Source organism: Balaenoptera physalus, assembly GCF_965194825.1.
Source record: "Balaenoptera physalus genome assembly, chromosome: 14".
Taxonomy (NCBI): domain Eukaryota; kingdom Metazoa; phylum Chordata; class Mammalia; order Artiodactyla; family Balaenopteridae; genus Balaenoptera; species Balaenoptera physalus.
The window spans coordinates 57743573-57767406 of NC_138893.1; the positions used below are offsets into that span (position 1 = coordinate 57743573).

The 23834-nt window shown below is 35.2% G+C and overlaps 1 protein-coding gene across 2 annotated transcripts in view; it reads right to left on the reverse strand.

Moving 5' to 3' along the window:
• The window catches only part of BTAF1 (B-TFIID TATA-box binding protein associated factor 1), a 102126-nt gene that overhangs the window by 11932 nt on the left and 66360 nt on the right, over window positions 1-23834 (reverse strand). For both annotated transcript variants that reach the window (XM_082423543.1, XM_082423544.1), the window contains exons 19-32: window positions 23358-23561; window positions 17839-18265; window positions 16685-16875; window positions 14963-15116; window positions 14430-14539; window positions 12859-13060; window positions 11558-11706; window positions 5695-5847; window positions 5342-5463; window positions 5084-5251; window positions 3065-3142; window positions 2804-2933; window positions 646-787; window positions 364-494 (exon numbers count right to left, since the gene is read on the reverse strand). In XM_082423543.1, coding sequence (XP_082279669.1) covers window positions 364-494; window positions 646-787; window positions 2804-2933; window positions 3065-3142; window positions 5084-5251; window positions 5342-5463; window positions 5695-5847; window positions 11558-11706; window positions 12859-13060; window positions 14430-14539; window positions 14963-15116; window positions 16685-16875; window positions 17839-18265; window positions 23358-23561 — 2361 coding nt within the window. The remainder of the gene's footprint in view (window positions 1-363; window positions 495-645; window positions 788-2803; window positions 2934-3064; window positions 3143-5083; window positions 5252-5341; window positions 5464-5694; window positions 5848-11557; window positions 11707-12858; window positions 13061-14429; window positions 14540-14962; window positions 15117-16684; window positions 16876-17838; window positions 18266-23357; window positions 23562-23834) is intronic.

The following is a 23834-nucleotide window of genomic DNA, read 5'->3' on the forward strand; positions in this document are numbered from 1 at the left end:
ATTATAGGCAGACTTCTGGCCCTTATAAAACATTGGCTTTCTTCTTTATCATTTTAACCTTCCAACTTTTTCAATTAACTGGACATATATAACAAAGCAATTATGATACTGGATTTTGTTTTAATGCTATATTCAAAATGCACATACCCAAATGTGTACTTACATATCCAAACAGATTCATTTAGGTTTTATCTACACCTGTTTGAAACTGAATATTCCTGAAGTCTAAGGAAGCAGAAGCTAGATTAGAGTGATAAACCAATGGCTAAATCCTCTTTATTCAATACTTTTGTGGCTTGTTCAAAACATTCCCCTAATAAACACAGCACCAACAACCACAATTGCGATCACCAGATTCCTAACCTGGAGAGTACTAAGAGTACAGTAATAGTCTTGAATAATTTTGGGTGGTAGATCCTGCAAAACATCTTCTTTCATTCTTCTCAAAAGAAATGGCAGGACTTGGCGGTGCAGTGCATCCATCGCGAGAACACCTATTAATAATAACAGAGTTAACTTTATTCTATTTATTATTATCATTCTCTTATTAATTTCTCTTAATAATAAGATTAAATGGCTTCCCAAAATTTAGATATAAATTATATTCACTTGCACAGAGTATATAACTGTATCTCTTTTTCATACCTGCTTCTTGTTCACGACTGGAGCTTCGAGCATCCCTACTTGCTAATATAGGTTTACCGTATCGAGCAGCAAACTGGCGTTCAGTCCCCAAAAATCCTGGCATGAGGAAATCAAATAATGACCACAGCTCCAAAACGTTGTTCTGAATATAAGAAAAGAACACCAGTTATCTTGTGTACTAGGATTATTTCCTTATACTTAAAAATGGAACATTAATGAAAGCCCACTGTGATGACATAGATTATCACCACATTTTTGGGTATGAGTCTATACATACATATATTTTAAAGATTTTTTTGATGTGGACCACTTTTAAAGTCTTTATTGAATTTGTTACAATATTGCTTCTGTTTTCTGTTTTGGTTTTTTGGCCATGAGGCATGTGGGATCTTAGCTCCCCGACCAGGGATCAAACTCGCACCCCCTGCGAAGGCACAAGTCTTAACCACTGGACCGCCAGGAAGTCTCTATGAGTCTATATTTTAACGTGTAAAATTTGGAGAAAATACTCTATCCTATTTGGAGGAAACTTTCAAGTCTCTTCCACCAGAATAAGCCTTGGTCCATGGTATTTAAATCCTACTGGTGGGTTCCATCAAGTAGTAAATAGAAGAGGAGAAAGATGAATACATGTCTGATTCTTCTAACTTTGAGACTCAGATTAACAGCAAGATTTAAGAAATCTGGCCAACACCACCATTTCTTCAACACAGGAAAACCTAGAAGAGTTTGGTTATAGGTCAAGTCTACCCAGTATTTATGGGTCATGAGGAACAGGCACAGGTTCTTTCCAATTCTGCTGGAGTTTCATGAAAAAAAAAAAAAAAAATCAACACTTTTTCATTTTGGATGCTTTCCCAGTATGTGTGGATCCTAAGGTGCCATCCCATCTGTTTACCCCTTCCAGAAGCCCTCCTCACCATGCTCAAGCAGTGGCTCACCATGCTGGGCTGCCATTCTATATTGAAACCCTTCTAATCCCACTTAGGCTCTGCCCCACGACTCATGGGCTACCATGGCTGTTTGGTACAGAAACCCAGACACCTTACAGCTTCAGAGCTAAACTGCTGAGGTGTGGAAGGGGAAAAGAGAGCCTTTAAGCAAACAAATACTTCTTTTGTTGTGAAAGCTATAATCAATTTTAAAATACTGTGAAGTTTTCATATAAGCAAAACAAATCTTGATATATCAAACCTGAAAGAGTGATTTTTTCCATCTATCTATCTATCTATTTATTTATTTAGGCTATGCCGTGTGGCATGCAGGATCCTAGTTTCCAGCCAGGGATCAAACCCGTGCCCCCTGCACTGGGAGGGCAGAGTCTTAACCACTGGACCACCAGGGAAGTCCCTTTTTCCCTTTTAAATGTACTTTTTCTTACTTCCATTAAATTTTCATATGTTTGTAATTATGTTCTCTCTTGTGGTTATTAAAATCTGAAGTGTTTACTTAATAGACAAAACCCTAATACTTTAGTAGTCAGTCCATCACCAAAAATAAATTTAAAAGAAAAGTAACAAATACATAAAGAACCATCATTTTTTTAAGAGTCAGAAGCAATCTTAGAAGTCACTTGGTGTCTATCCTCCAACCAACTGGAGAATGATGGAGGGTATCTTCCCATCAGACTTGGCTATCCAAGCTAGATGTGAACATTTGCAACCAATTCCTCTGGAAGATAAGAGAATCTCTCAAAAGTATCTAAGGGCATTTACATACTCAGCCATCTTCTTCCTTTTCCAAGATAAACTTTTACAATCTCTTTCCTTCAATTGCTTCCTAACCTCAGGTATTCATACCTCTCCTATATGATGAGTCACTTCTGAATCATCTTTAGCTTTTCAATGTTAAATCAGATTGTATTATACTGCAGAAGGAAAATGGCCAACGTGGAAGAAAATGTGACTAATGTCTCCCATACTTTGGACATAAGACTTATGTTTACATAGCCTAAAATTACATTTTAAATATGAGATTTAAAACCTAGTTTGCTCAGATACTGCTACATACCAAATGAACCATTATAAAAGCAAGATAATTATTGGAAATTATCATTCCTATAAACTAAAAAAACCTCTTTAATTCACTGTCAAATGCCAAGCCTTCTCTCCACATGGCAAATATTAAAAAAAAAAAAAAAAAAAAGGTAAATAATTACCTGGATTGGTGTTCCAGAAAGAATAATCCTATAATTAGCAGTCAGTTGTTTTACTGCTTTTGACAATTTTGTTTTTCCATTTTTGATGACATGGCCTTCATCAAGAATACAGTAGTTAAATTTAATATTTCTGAAGAAAAACAAAAAATGTTGGCATCTTTTACTATATGTCAGGAACAATATGAAGTCTTTCAGGCAGGAAAATACTAAGTCTCTCTGAATTTGATACTAAGTCTTTCTTTAAAAAAGTTTAATTCTTACCTAAAGAAATCTATGTCGTTTCTCACAACATCATACGAAGCCACTATCAGATTGTGCCTTTTCACCTGATGCTGTAACCTGTATTTAAAAATACATAAGATTACAAAATGGGGACTCTGCAAAGTTTGTAATATGCTTTCAAAGGGAAAACCACAGATGCCATTGTATACAGTGCTTTCAATCTACCTACTAAGCCCAATATTCCCTTCTGCTTACTCTACATCCATGACCCTGACACCTGAAGGCCATTCTTCTTATGACTTGGCCTTGCTGCCCTAACTCAGTCTGATTAGAAAAGAGACAGGTACCTGACTCAAAATGTGGAGGTCATTTTAACTTTATTTGCCAACACCTCTTCCTTGGAGGCACTCACTATTCCTTCACCATTCCATGTTGTGCTGGGGGGTAGAGGGGGAGCTATCAATCACACGTCCCCATAATCACCAAAGGGATGAAGCATTTTAATCAGGTCAAGCCATTCACAATATTTTATCCCCTGACCACAAAGACTGGTTTGGGGGCATGACCCAATCAAGGCCAGTCAGTCATCTCAAGTACTGATATATTCATGATGGGAGAGAGAAGATTTCTGTTTATTATAGTTGCCAACCTAGGAAAATGTAGACCTAAGACTGCCCATGATCATCTTACCTACCAACAGTAGACTGAAGTCCAGTAGAGATCAACAGAACAAGTTATACGTGGGGAAGAATAGTAAATTAGATGTACCTGAAGCAAGAATTCACCCCCTGAGATTCTCAATTTAATTAATGAATTTGCTATTTGCTTAAGCTAGTCTGAGCTGAGCTTCTACCACTTGTAAATGGATTAATTCTTTTACAATAAATTCTTTAAGAGTACAAGCTGTTGAGCTGCCTGTGTTCCAATCTTCATTTAATTAGCTGAGTGACCTTCTTCCCAGGCCCCATGTCTTAGACTCCTCATCTGCACACTGGAAACAATAATAGTACCCATACCTCATAAGGTAATTATGAGAATACACAATTTTAAATAAATGTAAATAAAACTGCTTAGAATAATGCCTAGCCAGTAAGTGCTCAATATATGTTAGCTATTATTAACAGAAGGGCAGCAAATCTATGGACTAATCAGCAATCTATGACTATCCAAGCTTTAAAAGATGAACTGAAATCAGGGCTTCCCGGGTGGCATGGTGGTTAAGAATCTGCTTGCCAATGCAGGAGACACAGGTTCGAGCCCTGGTCCAGGAAGATCCCACATGCCGCGGAGCAACTAAGCCCATGCGCCACAACTACTGAGCCTGCGCTCTAGGGCCTGCGAGCCACAACTACTGAAGCCCGTGCCCCTACAGCCCGTGCTCTGCAACAAGAGAAGCCACCGCAATGAGAAGCCCGTGCACTGCAATGAAGAGTAGCCCCCACTCGCTGCAACTAGAGAAAAGCCCGTGTGCAGCAATGAAGACCCAGTGCAGCCAAAAATAAGTAAAAAATAAAATAAATTTATAAAAAAAAAAAGATGAACTGAAATCAATGATATACCACTCTTCAACATTTGTATTTAGGAACAGAGATGTACTAGTTGATAGAAAGAAGGTAAAACTAATAGAATTCTAGTGTTTCTATGGTATCAGGGCAGCTAGAGCAAGCCACTGTGGACCAAAAGCATTTTTGGGGAGAGAGAAGAAGAAAGAGGGAGCACTTAGGGAAAGTGAGTAGAAAATGAGGATACAACAGAAGCACCTAGAAGATACTATGATCAGAAGACTTCCAAGAAAGGCATAGAGAATGGCTTTGGTTCCTGACAGTTTCCTAGCTCCAAAACTTAGAAAGCCCAACTGATTGTTAACAATGGCTAAAGTCCTTGAATTTTGATGAGTCTCACTGATTATATCTTTATTATTCACTCACCTTTCTTTAATAAGTAAGTTCCTATGTCTGACAACCAAAAAAGCTAACTAGAATTCATTTTTAATCGATTTTATTCTTCCAAACTACTTAAAGCAAAAGATAAAACATTTTTTGGTTGTACAGTTCTTACCTTATTCTTTCAGTGGGAGGTCCAGTATAATGCAATGGATTGAGATATTCTCTGGAGCAAAATTTACCTACTTCATCCACCCAATGACCTGTTAATGTTGGCGGACAAACCACTAAGGAAGGAAGTGGCATACATTCTGCCAATTTTGATCTTGCATATTCCTGGGCCCTTTACGACAGCAAAACACAATGAATTAACCAGCTCGTTTAAACTGCTCAGCATCTGAAAGCCTTCTTTTAAAATAACATTTAAAATTACCTGTGACAATGATCTCCTGCTAGAATGCAGATGGACTGTAAAGTTTTTCCTAAACCCATGTCATCACACAGAATTCCATGAAGCTTATACTTATTAAGAAATGCTAACCAGTTCACACCATCCTGAAAGGTTGGGAGAAAAAGAAAAATGATAAATGTGAACAGATCATAACAAATTTTTTCTTGTAAAGAACATGTTTATTACACAGACCAAAAAATCTGTATTTTTACAGGCAACGAGAAATAAATCGGTATAAGACACTAAACAGAAGAATTGAATTACTAAATCAATTTTTAAACTCCTCAAGGAATATTTACAAGGAATAGTCACTATTTATAAGTATAAAACTTTACCTGCTGATATTTTCTGAGTTCAGCATTGATTGGTACTGGAATCTTGTAATTTTCTAATTTTTTCCCATCTAACAATTGCTCCAAAAAGTGTCGTTCCTTGGCTTTCAACTGGATTAATTCTTCTGACATATTTGGAGGGTCTGGAATGCCTGCCTAAAATTGTTTTTTAAAGTGTATTAAAACTATTTGCTACTATTTATTAATTTTTCCATCCTCAGATTGTGAAATCATTTCACATCTTATCAAAATACAAATGCAGAGGTAACACAATATTGTAAATCAAGTATACTTCAATTATAAAAAATACCAACGATAAAACATATATATGTATATATATAAAAATGCAGAGAAAAAGGCAATTCAAAAATAGTATGATTTTAAAGACTCGAAGACAAATATTTAAGAATTTGACAGGTATTAAAAGTGCTATAATGAGACTACTAAATAAACACATTTGAGATATTTTAAAGAACACAGCTACAATTTATTTTTTCCAGTACCATGCATTACTTGATAAAGAGGCAAATAAAATTGTATAGCTTATTTTAAGTGAAATGCCGTTTCTGGAGCTTCTCAATTTTAGTGTTATGATACCCCAGGGTTATTGGTTCTCAAAAGTGGTCTGCAGACCCCTCAGGGTCTCTAAGACCTTTTCAGAGGGTTATTGACATCAACTATTTCATAACAAAAGACATTACTTTTTTCATTGTGTTGACATTTGCTCTGATGCACAAAAATAATGGGCAAAACTGCTTGTGCCTCAGAAAGAATCAAGGCAATGTTACCAAGTGTACTGGTAGTCACTGTAGTATTCCTCACAGCCATCCACCAGCCTTTTTTTTTAAAGTTGGTTTCACTTAAGAATGTCCTTGAAGCAGTAAAAATAATTTTATTAAACCTCAACCTTCGAATGGCACATCTTTTTAACATTCCGTGCAACAAAATATGAAGTACACATAAAGCATTTCTGCTGCATATCATACATATGGAAGTACAATATGTTTAGGAAAAGCACTTGCAAGATTTCTTAAAACTCTGAGTTGACCTAGCCATTATTTTACAGAACAACATTGTATTTGAATGGACTGACAAACTATGGTTATTCTGACTTGGGTATTTGGCTGATATTTTCTCAAAAATAAATTTGTCACTTCAAGGAAAACAACTGACATAACTTGTTGCCAATGATAAAATTCAAGTTTTCAAAAGAGACTTAGCACTGCAGGTACTTCCCAATATTTAAAAATAACTTTCTGTTGGTGATATTAATGAGTCTGATTTGTTGCTACTGTATGATGAAATGTATCAACCTTTAAAAGATTTACATAACTCAGTGAACCAATGTTTTCCAAATGACCAATGCATGTTACAAAACATGTACTGGTAAAAGATCTATTCAAAAGTCTAACGGATTTATTCTTTAAACGAATTAATAAATCTTTTTACATTTCTGTTTTAATTTCTATAACAGAAAATATGATAAACAAAAGCTCTTTGGGGTCTTTAATTTTTAAGAGTGTAAAGAGGTCCAGAGACCTGAAAGTTTGAGAACTACTGCCCTATGAATAAGAAATGTAAAGTGAAAGTTAAGAAATGTAAAATTCTGAGAAAAGAACTTCAATTAAATTCAATTAAAATATATGTTCCTTATAATACCAGAAATAGTATCAGGAGTGAGGTGTATACACTGAGTCTTAAAACGATTGCATGTTATATCTTCAGAAGTTTTTTTTTTTTTTGCTGTGCTGCAGGGCTCGAGGGATCTTAGTTCCCCAACCAGGGATCAAACCTGTGCCCCCTGCAGTGGAAGCGTGGAGTTCTAACCACTGGACCATCAGGGAATTCCCTCAAAAGGTTTTAGAATTAACAACTTTGTCAAGTAAGATAGAAACTAACATTTTAACACATCTAATACCATGATGACAACCATCAAAATGAAGCCTTTCTGCACAGTGCTTTATAAGGAAGTAACAAATCTTCAAACATTTATCCTCATGGACCTTTTAATAAATGACAACCAGATATAAGGCCATACAATAGGGACATTTCCTAACAACGATTAGGATTCATAAATATTGTTTAGTGCCAGGAACCCTTCCTTTGAGTACCTTCCTCACCCCAATTCCTATAAAAGCAGCAAGAGTCACTAATAGTGCAAGGAATTAAAGCTTCTATCAAAACCACTGGTTTATATTCCCTGAATCCTTGACTGAAAAGTACATGATTCTTCCTATGAAGATGGGACAGAGCAAATCAAGATAAAGTGGAACAGGAATTAACTTGCATGACATTCTTGTTCCTATTGCTGTGTCTTCAAACTCACAGCATCTAATCTGCTATTAATCCTATCCAGTGTGCTTTTATTTGTAATTATATCTTTCGACTCAAGAAGTTCAATTTGGGTTGTTCTTATATCTTCCATTTTGCTCCTCACTACACTCATGCTTTCCCTCTACCTTCTTGAACATATGGAGCATGTTTTAATGTCCTTGTATACTAATTCTGTTATCTGGGTCATTTCAGGGTCTGCTTCTATTGACTGACTTTTCTCCTGGTTAACTTTTTTTTTTTCTTTTTTTTGGGCAGGATCTCAGTTCCCTGAGCAGGGACTGAAACCTGGCCATGGCAGTGAAAGCCTGGAATCCTAACCAATAGGCCACTAGGGAATTCCCTCTGGTTAATTTTCTGGTGGGTACTAAACAACCTAAGTTTTACACTGTTGGGTGCTGAACTTTTGGGGGTTAAATAGTTTTTTCTTTCTGGGATATAGTTAAATTACCTGAAACCAATTTGATCCTTTTCAGGCTTGCTTTTAAGCTTTATTAAGGTGGGTTCAAATCAGTCTTTTGTCAAGGGTTAATCTGGCCCTGCTACTCAGGCGATATACTTCTAAGGACTGTACTCAGTGCCCTATATGGTAGGTCCTCTGACTCAGCTTGGGGGAAATACCTATTCTTGACCCTGTGTGAGCTCTGGGAATTGTTCCACCTACTCCTTTCTGATTTTCGCCCCCAGTCTCAAACATATATTCTCATACATATGCCCAGATGAATGAATACTCAGCCTTTGTGTGGACCTCTGGAGCTTCCTCTCTGTGCAGCTACTTCCTCTCAGGTACTCTGCCTTGCAAATTCTACCCATCTTGTCCTCCCTGCACTCTGACTCTGCTAGCCTCTGTTTAGGTTTCACTTCCCTGTCCTATGGTCTGGAAACTCACTCCAGGCAGTAAGCTAGGGCACTTCATTTGTTCCCTTGTTGTTCAGTGTCTGAAATCCGTTGTTTGATTCATTTTGTCTGGTTTTCTAAGTTAAGGTAGGAGGATAAATCTGTTTTATCATGGCTGGAAGCAAAATATGCATCACAGCCTTATAATTTTCACATCTATCAAAGGGAATCTTACCAATCTTTTCTCAATCTCTAAAGTTCAAAATCTCTTTTCTTTGCCAATTTGTTATCAAGTACTGTTATTCTCCCTTAAAAAAAAAGTAGTTTAGACTCTTTATCACCTCACAGTGGATCTGGGCTCTGTTTGAGGGCACTTACATTCTAATCCACATTCAAACAGCTATTAAACTGATTTTCCTAAAACACTGCTTTCATCATCTACTCCTTTGCTCAAAGAACACATGATGGTTTCTCATCACTCATTGATTTCAGTGCCAAAAAAGACCAAGGGGACGAAGCATAATCAACTTAGTTTACAGATAAGATGATGCAAGGCCCAAAAGTTAAAGGATATGAATAAGACCTAGGAAACACAGAGGATGGAAACAATTCAGGAAATGCCACTTGGGTCTTTTGATACAGTAGTCTAGTATTTTTTAGTCATGGTGGTTATTTTAACTTATTTTATTGCGGAAAAAATATTCATGCAGAGAAATATATAAACAAATGTACAGATTAATAAATTATAAAACAAACACCTTTCTAACTATTGCCAGATTAAGAAAAACAGCCCTGCCATCATCCTACAAGATCCCATATTTCTCTCCCAGTGATAACCTGCTCTCCTTTCCTCAAGAGGTAATCATTTTACTGACTTTCATGGCAATTTCTTTTTTACCTTTCTTTATACCTTTATCACCTAATTATGCATCCCATGTACTTTTGCCTATTTTTGAACTTCATAAAAATAGAATCTTATGTTAAGGATTCACTAATTGTTGTATGTATCTGTACTTTGTTCATTCTTATTGCAGTATAATAATCCACAGTTAACATATCTACTCTACAGATAATGAACATTTGAGTGGTTTTAGACTACTATAAATAATGGTATAAATAATATTCTTGAAGGTGTGTCTTGGATGTATTATGAATTTCTCTAGGATATATACCTAGCATAGATTTGATGGGTCATTGGGATGGGAATCTTCAACTTTACCAGATATAGCCAAATTTTTTTTTTTTTTCAGAGAGGCTATCATCCAACTTATGCTCATACTTTGCTGGTAGAAATATAAAATGGTAGAGTTACTCTGGGAAAGTAGTTTGGCAGTTTCTTAAAAAGTTAAACATAAAAAAAAAAAAAAGTTAAACATGATATGACCCAGTAATTCCATTCCTAAATATCTGCTCAAAAGAAATAAAAGCAGGGACTTCTCTGGCGGTCCAGTGGTTAAGAATCCATGTTCTGGGGCTTCCCTGGTGACGCAGTGGTTAAGAATCCACCTGCCAATGCAGGGGACACAGGTTCGAGCCCTGGACCAGGGAGATCCCACATGCTGCAGAGCAACTAAGCCTGTGCACCACAACTACTGAGCCTGCATGCCACAACTACTGAAGCCTGTGTGCCTATAGCCTGTCCTCTGCAACGAGAAGCCACTGCAATGAGAAGCCTGTGCACTGCAACAAAGAGTAGCCCCTCGCTCGCCGCAACTAAAGAAAGCCTGCGCACAGCAACAAAGACCCAATGCAGCCAAAAATAAATAAATAAAACAAATAAAGAAAAGAAATAAAAGCATACATCCACACAAAGACTTTATAAGTGCATAAAGTGCATGTTCATAGCAGCATTACTCATAATAGCCAAAAGCTGGTAATAATCCAAATGTCCATCAGCTGGTGAACGGATAAACAAAATGTGGTGTCTCCATAAAATAGAGTATTATTTGGCCAATAATACTCTAAACACACCCAAAAGGATAATACATCCAAAAGGAACTACTGACATACTACAACACGGATGAACTGCATATATACTTACTTCCTGAATTACAAAAATCCCATAAAAATATATTAAGTGGCTAAGTGGCAGGGTCCTGGCTTTTCCCTTGCTTCAAGCCACTTCTATTTCCCGCACTGACCACATATATTATTTCTGTAGCATGAATATACTCCAAAATTCTCCAGCTTCAGCCTTCTAGTCTGCTTTCTCCATAATCCAACAGAGACATCATCTGCTTTTTACACTTTCAATTACCATCTTTCAAATTTACCTTTCACGTAAACTTCAGAACAGAATCTTTACCTAGATGTTACCAGGGATACTTAGGAACAATTCTATTTCTAGAATAGCATCAATGAATTATCATTCTTTTAGGAACCATAGTTTTTGTTTGTTTCTTTTTTAAATTTTTGGCCATGTCGTGCGGCATGTGGGATCCTAGTTCCCCGATTGAACCCATGCCCCCTGCAGTGAGGTCTTAACCACTAGACCACCAGGGAAGTCCCAGAACCATAGTTTTATTTAAAACACTGTGTTAAAAAAAAAATTACCCATTAAAGCATAAAATTCTTAACACTTATAACATAAACATATTCAAATCTTTTTTTTAAACCTGACATGTTCTTTAAAAAGGGTTACAATTACTATGAAGTTACTGAAAACATTAAGTCCATAAACCAAGTATCTTCAACTTACCTCAAGTGGCATGAGTCTAATTAGTGTTGCAAAGCACTGTGTAGCCATGAATCTTACACTGTCCGTCTGATCACTCATTCTTCCCAACACAGGCACGACTAAAAGGACAATATATGGAACAATACCAACATCCAGTTGTTCCATTACACCTGAGTAAGTTATTAAGGAAATTTCCAACTGGTTCCAAGGTAGATGTTTTCACAAACTAAGACCATGACTTCTAAAACAGTTCCTCATTTTCTCACCTGTATTATGAAGAACTGACTGTCCCTCAAGGTCTATGATTCAACTATAACAGCATTTGTACAATGTTACTCCTTTGTAAACATTATGTAACTTTCTCATGATTAAGAAGATAAAATGATGTTTTTCATCTGAGGAAGGCTGGAGGTAACTTTACTAATAAGACTTTTTTCCATAGAGAAATTCCTACAAGTTTCTAGAATTCCCATACCAAAATTGAGTTACATTGCAAGCAAGGGAGCACAACTCAGCGTCAAAGATTAATTCCAAATTTCCCACCAATATCTTAACAATCTTAAACTGGACATAGCAGGCCCAGTGAGTTCAGTCCTCCTGACTGAAGTAATCGTCAGCATTTCTGAGCCAGAGTTTCTAACTGATTTGATCTCCACCCATCTTTCTTGCTCTTATACCGAAATATCTTTCGGGTATTTCGAGATAAAGAATGTCAGTGGATGCCATACCCTTGGTAAAAGTTTGCCTGTATATTTCTAGTTATTTAGTATACTTAGTCATTTTCTACACAAGTAATGAACAAAGCAAACATAATATGTTTATAAGAACTACCTATATAATATCTGATTAATATTAAAAAAATTGATTATAAACCAAATAAACAGGTTACTAGATAAATAGTTCATGAGGTACATAAAATTTTTGCCTGTAAAAAGATCTCTTAAAATTAATAGTAATTCTTCAGACTTTCTGTGTGAATATTTTCATAATCAAATGTAAATATATTTATAATGTATTATAATGTAATAAAAATACACTTCAAAATAAAATCTAAAAAAGTAGTTTTCTTTTTGGAACAAGGCAGGTTATGTGCGTATTTGTTTTTGTTCTCTTTTGTTTTGTTTTTGCTGTACTGCGTAGCTTGCAGGATCTTAGTTCCCTGACCAGGGATCGAACCCATGCCCTTAGCAGTGAAAGCATGGAGTCCTAACCACTGGACCGCCAGGGAATTCCCTGTGCATATTTGAATAAGTTTTATTTTAGTCATCCTTAAATAAAATGAATATAATTTCTGAATAGTTTGTCAAAATAAAAAAGGATACAGGCAAGTGCTTCAATTGCACCCTCTTGTTTGATATTGTCATCAATTGCTCCCAGCCATGGAAGAACCTTCTCCAAAAAAATATTCATTGTTTCCATGGTACCTATTTTGCTCATGACGCCTATACAACGAGCAGCCATGTGCCTCACTGCAGTGCTGGGGTACTGAAGGCACATATAAAGATGAGGCAAATGCTGTACCAACTAAAAAACAAGAAGTTTAAGATAATCAGAATACTCATTAGGGAATCTACTGTTTAAAATATAACTATAACGGCCCAGACTCAGAGGTTCTCAATATTCTAAGTAACTCTAAATCCGAGAATATCTCCAATCACCTCAAAACATTACTGTCAAAACATCCTCAATAAAAATTTAAATCTAAATTGTTATTATAATGCTTTTAAAAAGAATAGAAAGGTGCAGAACTTCTCCCCTGTTCAATATCCTCTTAGGCATCAGGGAACACTCAATTCTTTCCAAAATTAGTAGGGAACGCATCAAAGGCACTTGCAAGATTCTCCTACTGAGGTTGGGAAAATGACACCACACATCATCAGCCCCCTCCCAATTTGGCTTAGTTTTAGGTACATACTTTTTTATTCACTGGGTTGAGTGATCCTGATTTTGTTCTAGGCACTATACTTTGGTAGGTATTTTCCACTTTAACTTCCTGGCTTACCAAAGGCAATATGATCGCAAGAGCACAACATATCCCATTATTAAACGTCTGCTGCATGGAAGCCAGATCCAGGTACTTGCTCAACAGACTAGCCTTACAGATCAGCTGAATGCACGCTGTTGATCACGGAGGGTGAGCATGTACAGGATTCTGCCCTTCTTTACTAATGATAAATCCGCAAAATTTAACAAGTAAAAGAATATGCTTTATTACTATATAAACAGAAAAATTTCACTCTACTCTCTCCTAGATTCTCCCTCTTATATTAGATGTGAATAGAGAATTGGAGATAGCACCCTTCACAATGTTATAAATTGCAGAGAGCTTCCTATTGCAGTTATACAGAAAGAGTAATACTTTCTTCAATGGAAAAACCAGACAATTAATTCTCTAGTCTATGTTCCTCCTCCCTCTGTTCCAACTTTTTGGTAAGAGATATTTTAACAGTCAAAAAATAAACCCAGGTTCTATCTTTGCCATTGACTAGTTTCATCTCTGAGAGGTAACTTCCTTCTACCATTACATTTATCCTGGAAAGAGGTTTTATTACCTGTACTCTTCCTTTCCTAGACTATATTATTAAGATGGTATAGATGAATAGGGATGCGGCTTTCTTTCCTGTTTACACCTGGCTTCTGCGTCATCAGAGCCCTGTCCCTACTGCCCTGTATTCTAAGCTCCCAGAGTGGGTTTTCTATCATTCATGCACCCAGCTCTGCCTCAAAATCCCATGAGAGTTGAGTTGTCAGGAAAGAGGAATCTAGATATAGCATATACAAGAAAATGCAATTATAAGGGATGACATCAAAGTTGCACTTTTCATTCAAGCCTTAAGTCTAATAAGACTACTTGTCTTACTAGAAAAAAACTACACTTGCATTAGTTAGTTACCAAGGGATGAAGTTCAGAATCCATTGACACTGCTGCTGTTTCAAAAACTTGCAGAGAATTCACCAGTTCTTGGGCAGGGCCATCTCCCTTTTCCAGGAGGGACTTTCCATCTATTAAAACATATTGATTTAAGTGCATATTACCTTGCAAATAATTCTTTAAAATCTAGAGCCCACAAAAAGTTTTAGCTCTCCCCCAGGTACTGTGGAAGAGTCTATTTTGCTTTATAGTGTAAAATGAAATACCATGCCCCTTAATTTAACTGCTGAGGTACTACACCTAAAGCAACTAAAGATGTTTAACATAATGATCCATTTCAAATATGTTTCTAAATATAGAATAGAAAAAGTAAAAAGCAAAAAGTATGCAAAATGACATGAAAATAAATTAAATGTTTTTACCAACCTTCCATTTAAAAACTTACCAGCTGGCCTGGGATAAACAGGTATAGGCATTGTTATTTTATAAGGACATATGTAATGGATATACACTGAAATCTGTTTAAAATGTAACTCGGAAAATTATGTACACACCAAAATTATTTATGTCGATTGTATTCCTCAATGGACCAACCATAGCTTCCCAGAGATGTGGCAACTTCACTGCCATTTCACCACCAAAATGCTTCACTATAGTTGTCAAGGCAAATTCAGCTCCTCTCCGTTGTACCAGGTAAGGCTTCTGGGCCTAAAATTAAATGTTAGTTGAAAACGAAATTTCAGAAAAAAGTATAATGCATTTGAAATGTTATTAAGATAATTTAAAAGTCACTACCTAAGAATTCACAGTGTTACCATTAACTAATTAAGCAATTACTGGACATATTTACCATAACTATAAACATTTCTCAATAATTAAACTTACATGGGCATAAAATCCCCAACTAGATTTTCACATCCAAAGTAAAATACTTTTTGGGGGTTGGAGATAAGGAATAGACAAATATGTGCTGTTTCTAGAGACAGTTCTAAGTAACATGTTTTTTTCTTCTTCTCTCCACCCCAAAGAAACAGGTAGAGAGAGGAAAAGGAGATAAAATGATGGGCCCTTATTTATATTTGCTTAAGGGATAGAATATGAGCATCTATTTAATTTAACCACAATATTAATAAACTCTTACTTAGCAGTAATTTTATAATAATTAAATACAAAAGAAACTGTCCCCCCAGAAAGATACATATATATTTTTAAGTGAAGGAACTATGTAAACCATGGAAGTATAAGTATTAAAACCACAGTAAATTTTGATTAAAATTATGGGAAGAATATAGTTAGTGAAAAAACCTTCATTCACAGAATATTTTAAAAGAAATATAGACAATAAGCTAAGATTTTGGTTTAAAAAAAGAAACTTAGAATTGGGCGATTGGGATTGACATGTATACACTGATGTGTATAAAATTGATGACTGATTAAAAAAAAAAAAGAAACTTAAAATAGGCCTATACGTTATAGAAATATATTAAACACGTGTCTTTTAGCATTGATAGTTTATTGCTGAACTCAGGTAAAGTTCCTATGTCTTGCAACCAAAAGAGCTACCTAGAGCATTCATTCCGTTGTTAATAATGTGACTGTAAGATTTTCCAAAACCAAACACTTTTTAAAATCATCTTTAAAGAAGACTGTACTGTAGAATAAGTAGACCAATGAAACAGAATAGAGAGCCCAAGGAGATCCTTATATGTACGAAGCATGACATAAAACAGAGGTGCCATTATAAACCAGGGAGGAAAAGATTCAACGGTGGGATAACTGGCTGTTCATGTGGGCAAATAAATTTAGATCCCTACCTCACATCACACAGTTAATAAATTCCAAGTTGACTAAAAGTCAGATAGGTAAAACTCTGACATGTATAAACTTATCCTCTGAATATCAACAGCAATTCCTGACATTGATAGGACTGAGAAAAGTTAGCTTTCACTATTACTTAACATCTCTGTAGTCACTGTTATAGGAGTGAATTAGTTTATATTCATGAATGACTTATGTACCCACTACTGAGAAGGTTTCTTGCCTAGGAAGATAATCATCAAGTTAAGCTGGTAAAAATAATAAGAGGCATGAGAAATTTGAAGAAGTTTTCAGTTTTTCTGGACCCTGTTGCTGCAGTACTCCAAAAAGTTATTAGCCCCAGTTCTTTCACTTAAAAATATTAAAATACAATTCTAGAAGCTGATATGACAATTTAGCTCTCAATCTGTAAGATATTTGTTTTAAAATCAGAGTATTCAAAGAAAAAAACTATTTACCTCATCAAGTTCAACAAGGATATTTCCACTACCTCCTGCAGGAAGATCTGCTATTTGAGCTTTTACTGCTTTGGGGGTAGGACCTCGCCTACTTGTGATAGCAAAAGCAGCTTTTTGATGCCTGTAGAGTGTAATTATACCCCTGTGCTTGGTGACAGTATGATGCATTCCATCTTTTTCAGAGTTGGATCCTATTAAGGAAAAAAGTTAAATAACCTTTAAAGCATAATATAGGTGACCAAATGTTTCCTGCTCCAAAAGAGATACAACACATTTTAAAATTGTCTTTTAAGCCTCAATTTTTATAGGCCAATGATATTTTCTTTAGACAATGAAATGGTAACAAAAATCAATAATTTATAACATTGAATGTTTTAATATTTGCATAGGACCATACTTAATACAACCAAATTTGCAGCATCATGTTAACAACAAGAAATATCACATGCAAGAATGAATGTACCTTCAGTTAAAAGTACATTAATTGTTTAAAAATAAATGTTTCCAGGCATAAAAAGAAACATTAAAAAACAATGCAAGTAAGTTTTCTTTAAAAAAAAGAAGTCCATTGTTACCATGAATTCAGAAACACCAACCACTGCAAAATATTGCTGCCTCACATAGCTCTCAGGGACAGGGATAGGGGGAATTTAGGACTAAGGCATGTGAAGAAACATTGGTCCTTCAGATTAGCCTACAAAGAGCAGTTACTTTCCATATAAATTTTCTGGATGAAAACAGAAAAGCTGTTTAAGCATTATTTGCTAAAGGTAACAGAGCCCACTTATCTCATAAGACATGTACTAAATTAGAGAAACCAGAATTTTACAGGAAGAACTTTTATTCACCACTGGATATAATTAAGTTTTCTAGCTCTGTTAACAGTAAACCCTATAATTATCGTCTTGAAAGAGAAGTTAAGGGTTAACACCTGTCTCATAGAATTCAGTCATTTTATATATCAGGTCTTTTATGAATAACTTATTTAAGTTAAGAGGGTTGTGACTTTATTAGCAATATGTGCAAATTCTCTCAAAATGGGAAAAAGCTCCAACATAAACTGGATTTGTGCTTAAATTATACCTGTAAATGACTATAAACAAATTTAAATGGTTAATTCTTTCTCTACCCCAAATAAAGCTTTAGATATATACCTTTAGAATTTTCCTGGCCACTTTGTGTTGGTACTGGACACGTGACAGAAGGAGTTAGATATGGGTCCACACAAAGTGAGCTACAGAGATTTTTAATAATTTTTGAATTGGGACAGGGCGTCCTTGTTGTGCACTGCTGAAGTAGTTTGGCTATGCACTGAGCCGCGTAGTTCTGCACTAGAGTATTCTCTTCTTTTTTAATTGTCTCCATTAATGGTTTTATAATAGGATTTAATTTCTCCGGAAGTTGCTGCAAGCTTACAACTGCACATGCAGCAAAAGTATGCACTCTCAACTGCAACACTTGCCACTCCTGGTTGGTCTCTGTAACTGTCATTTGGACCTGCTGTCGTTTACTGTCTAACTGCTGTAACACTTGAGGATTTAAATCGAAAGATGATGTGACTTCATTAAAAATAGCAGTGACCTATTAAAAAAGAGAAATAAAAAATCATTAAGGACATCAACCCCAAATAGCCTGTAAACTCCTGAAGGGCAGACAACAAACTTTCTGTTTCAATTTTAAGTTCCATGATATCTAGTACTATTTCAGTATTCAGTAAACTAAATAAATGTCTAAAACCTTCCAAGTAAACTTTATTTTAATCTGACTTAATTTAACATTTGTATTATATTGTTTAAGAAAGACAGTTTCTTATTATATCTAGTAAGTTTGAGTGAAAAATCACACACAATACCCATATAGTACACTTTGGTGAAATGAGAACGCTGTAAGCAAATATAAACCAACAGTTAAGAGAGGATGGTACAATAGTCATTAATTATTTAATTACCAAGAGCTGCTTAAAGCTGTAAGACTGTGGCATCAGACTACTTTACAAGCCCCGTTAAAAGATTGTTCAGTACATCTTCTTAAAACAACTTTACGAGATATAATTCACATACAATACACTCATTTAAAGTGTACAATTCGATGGTTTTTATTATATTCAGAGTTGTACAACCATCACCACAGTTTTAGAACATTTTCATCACCCCCAAAGTAAAATTCAATACCTATTAGCAATCATTCCTCATTTCCTCCAAGCCCCATGTAACCACTTATATACTTTCTATCTTTATAGATTTGCCTATTCTGGACATTTCATATAAATGGACTAATATAATGTGTAATCTTTTGTGACTAGATTCTTTCATTTAGCATAATTCTTTCAAGGTTCACTGATGTTGTAGCATGTATAATTACTTCATTCCTTTTTTTGCCAAATAATATTACACTACATGGATATATCAATTGCATTTTTCCATTCATTAGCTGATGAATGGATGGGTTGGTTCCACCTTTTAGCTATTGCGAATCATGTCGCTATGAACATTTATGTACAAGTTTCTGTGTGCGCACATTTTTTAAATTATCATTTAAAGACTGTGTGGTGGATTACATAACAAAAATAGTCTTCTTGTTTGATAGGTAACTGCAATCATAAAGAGGCTCCATAAATAGATCCAATCTGATCAATGTTGGTCAGAAAAGCCTGTAACATTAAAGAACCTAACTTTTTTTGTAATGGAGAACCCAATTTTTCAGACTTAGAAATAATCAATTCCCTTATGGACAAGACTGATAATGCCAACCTCTATTATAAAAAGCAAAACAGGCACACAAATAAGATCTTCTTTTATCATTATAAAATACCAAAGACTTTAAATTGAGCTGTATCTGCTTCATCTTGATCTCTTCTCTACAAAGGAACATGATTACATACCACTTCTAGCTTATGCTCTCCACTTTGCTTTGTCTGTTTTATGTGTTCAAGCTTTGCATAAGATTATTTGAAACAGGTTTCACTACTAAAAGTTTAAAAACATTGTCCTAAATACACTAGGCTTCTGTCAATTTTCAATGATTCTAGGCAGCTTAGGAAAAGCTTTCCAATTACCCCAAATTCATTCATTCAACAAATACTTAATGAGTAATACTAAAAGATGAGTAAAACCAATGTCTTCATACACTCAAAAAATGTTGAGACTAATGTGGGAGACAGATACATTAGTAAACAATTAAGACAATGTAACATGAAACTGAGGTAAGTGCAAGTTGCTGTGGTAGCACAAGGGTAGCTTAACTCCTCTTAGGAGACAAAAGTAGTGAAGGCTTGCCAGAGGCGGTTAACACTTATGCTACGTTTTTAAACAATGGATAAGTCTGGAGTTATGGGGACATCTTGGCAAACAGAGTGAGGTAGGGAGTGCAAAGCGAGGCATTGTCCAAGGAACTGACAACAGCTTACCACGGCCTGAGCACAGGGTGATGAAGGAATGTCAAGAGATGAACTTGGGATGAGCACTGAGGCTGGAGGGTAGGGAATTTCTGGCAAAGGAAAGAGGAGCTCAGACACCAAAGTGAGAATGAGTGAAGCAAAGAAAGTGGGTGAGGGTGGTGTACTTCTGCAAAAGAAAAACTAACTAGGCTTAAGTGGAGGACGTTTGAGAAATAATGAGGAGAAAAGAGATGGGGAATTTAGAGAAGGTGTTGAAAGTAAGAAAGAAAAAAACTAAAATCAAGGAAAAAGAAAATAATGTTTTTAAGTAGGGGAGAGATGTGTTCAGAGTGGCACTAACAATTTTATTAGTGTGGCACAGCATGCAGGATGGAATGAACCAGAGACTGCCTGCAGCCTTAGAGATGAGTCAGGACCTAGTCATAAAGCACTAAGGCCTTTGACTGGGTTGTGGTGATGGAAACAGAGAAAGGATAAACATATGAAACTTTCTGAAAGGAAATGTTAACAAGATTGGAGACTGTGGATAAAAAGGGCTATTTTCTGTTAAAAAATAAATCCCAATTTTGGTTGTGTTAAGTTTGAAATGACAGTGAGATATCCAAGCAAAAATGCATAATTGAAGAACATAAAAGATCAAGAGAAGATAGCACAGTACATGGATAAGAACTAAATTGTGAGAATGGTGACAGACAAAGGAAGACCTTCAGGAAATGCCTATATTTTGCAGGTAAGAATAAAACAGGGATGCAAAGAAAGTTACAAAGAGCAGTGGCTCTTAGCCAAGGCCAAGACTAATGTTTTAAAATTGCTCTTCCCTCAAATATGCTCTTCTAGAGACTCTGATATCCCAGGTCAAAAACCACTGGACTAAGGAAGTTGATGAAACAGAATAGTAGTTTCACTGGGGAGTGAGTGAGAGGTTTGAATAAGAAAAGCTTTAAGAGTCCATGTAATAGCTTTAAAAAGAAATGTTGTCAGAAACAGTAAGAAGGGAACCCAGACCTTAAAGAAAATTTGAGATTTTATTCCAGGAAGGCAAAATATGGGGGAGGGGAGGCAAAAAGGAGAAATTATAGAAAAACAACAATCAGAAAAACAACTCAGAAAAAAAATTGGAGCAATTTTAGCTTTTTTTTCACAGGTGAGAAGAAAAAAATTTTCAACTATATTATTTTTTCAATAAGAAAGGGGGATAAGAAATGAAGCACGCTCTTTCACAGGAATCAACACAAGTGAAGCAGCTGAGTTTCTGATTAACTCATAAAAGGAAGAACTCATTTACACCACCTAACCTCAGAGACTTACTAAGTACAAAGATACAGTAATCAAGACACTGGTGCTAGCATAACAGACAAATAGATTGAACAAATAGAGCCCATATACAGACACACACTTAACATTTCAACTAATTTTTGACAAAGGTGTCAAAGAAATTCCATGGGGAAAGAAAAATCTTTTCAATAAATGATGATGGAAAAATTAGATATCTATATGAAAAACAAAACGCAAGCTCTACTTCACACTATATATAAACATAAATATGGATGATTAAACTAAAACTACAATGCTTTAGAAGAAAATGTGTGTGAATAACTTCGCCACTTGGAGATAAGAAAAGGTACCTTAGGTCACAGAACACAATAACCATAAAAGAAAACAACTGATAAACTAGACTTCATCAAACTTAAAAATATCTGCTCATCCAAAGACACCATTAAGAAAATGAAAAGGCAAGCCACACACTGGGAGAAAATATTTGGAAAGCATCTATCTGACAAAGGATTGGTATCCAGAATATATAAAGAACTCCTACAACTCAAAAATAAAAAGACAACCTAATTAAAAACAGACAAAAGATTTGAACAGACATTTCAGAAAGGAAGATCTACAAATGGCCGATAAGACATAAAAAAGTGTTAAACATATTAGTCATCAAGGAAACACAAGTTAAAACCACAATGACACTATCACACAACCACCAGAAAGGCAAAAATTACAAGGAGTGACCATCATCAAATGTTGGTGATGATGTAGAGCAACCAAACTCTCATATATTGCTGATTAGAAGGTAAAATGATACAGCCACTTTGGGAAAAGTGCAATTTTTTATAAAACTAAATAAACACCTCACCCTATGACCCAGCAATTGCACTCCTATGTATTTACCCAAGAGAAATGAAAATATGTCTTTAACAAACTTGTACAAAAATGTTTATAGCAGCTCTGTTCATAACAGCTGAAAACTTGGAGTAGCCCAAATGTTCATCAAGCAGAGAAGGGCTTACACTAACTGTGGTATATTTATACAATGAAAGAAAACTCAGCAACAGAAAAGAATGAATTAGTGATACATATAACAACATGTATTATTTTACAAAACATCATGCTGAAAAAGATCCTTACACCAAACAGCACAGAGTATATGATTCCATGTATATGAAATTCTAGAACAGGCAAAAGTAATCTATGGTGAAGGAAAAACCAGAACAATGGTTATTTGAGGGCAGGGGATTGACTGGGAAGTGTTATGGCACTGTCTGTATCTTGATAGAGGTTTGGGTTTCATAGGTATATGCTTCTGTTAAAATTTATCATATGTTCCATGGAAGGTCTGTACAATTCATAGTACATAAGTTTTACCTCAAAAAAGAACAAATAAACATAAAAACTGAATTTTAGTTAATGACACAAAAAAAGAGAAAAAAACATAAAAACTGAATTTTAGTTTAAGTGTACTGATATCTGTCTGCAACTTACTTAAAAATGCATCAAAAATTAAGAAGGATTAATGATTGAATAGAGGGGTAGAGAGTTGCATATATATGTGATAAAGCAAATTTAGTAAAATGTTAACTGTGTAATCTAGTTGGGTAGGTATATGAGACTTCACTGTGTAATTCTCTTATGTTTGAATATTTTCATTGTAAGTTGGCAAGGGGGAGGAGAAGTACTCAGGAACTTATAAAATCAATTTTTTCTATACTCTGCCAGTCTTAAGCAAAACTGAGAAGTGACAAAAATGTAACAGTTTTTTCTAATAAAGGTATATTGGCTTGTCAAAGCTGAGATAAAAAAAAAAAAAAAATCCCTTCCCCATTCTCTTATTTCAAGAAAAGTCAATACAATGAAATAACCTTTCTAAAGGGTAGTGATGACAGGCTACCAAGCCATAAATAGATTAAACAAATTAGTGTTGTTGTGGTAAACATGATATGACAAAGTTCTTATCCTTATTTCATGCTCTAAAATTAAGAAGGTTACTTCTTTACTCACCAGGTCATTAGCTTGATCAATTGTGAAAACATTGTTGTTTACTCTATTACCAACTTCAATATGTGCATCAGCTAACGATGAAATAAGCTGTTTACACTCATTCTGCATTCGCGTGAATGGAACGGCAATTTCATCATAATATAAATGTTCTGAAAGGATATCAAGTAAACGTGGCTGCACAGCCAGGGTAACAGCTCTACACTCCTAAAATATAACAGACAACAAATATTCAGGGCAAATATGTAAACATAATTCTAGAAATGCATAAATCTTCACTTGCAAACTACCAAGTCTAAATTTCTATTGATTTTGAATCTATATTCTGTTATCTCCCAGAACAACATAGTTATTAGTTGCACAGAGAAAAGGTATCACACCCAAACTACTCTAAAATTTTAATATGAATGACTATAGCACATGCACATGGAACTATTACAATTCCATTAAATTTTCCACTTAATTACTCTTACTTTATTC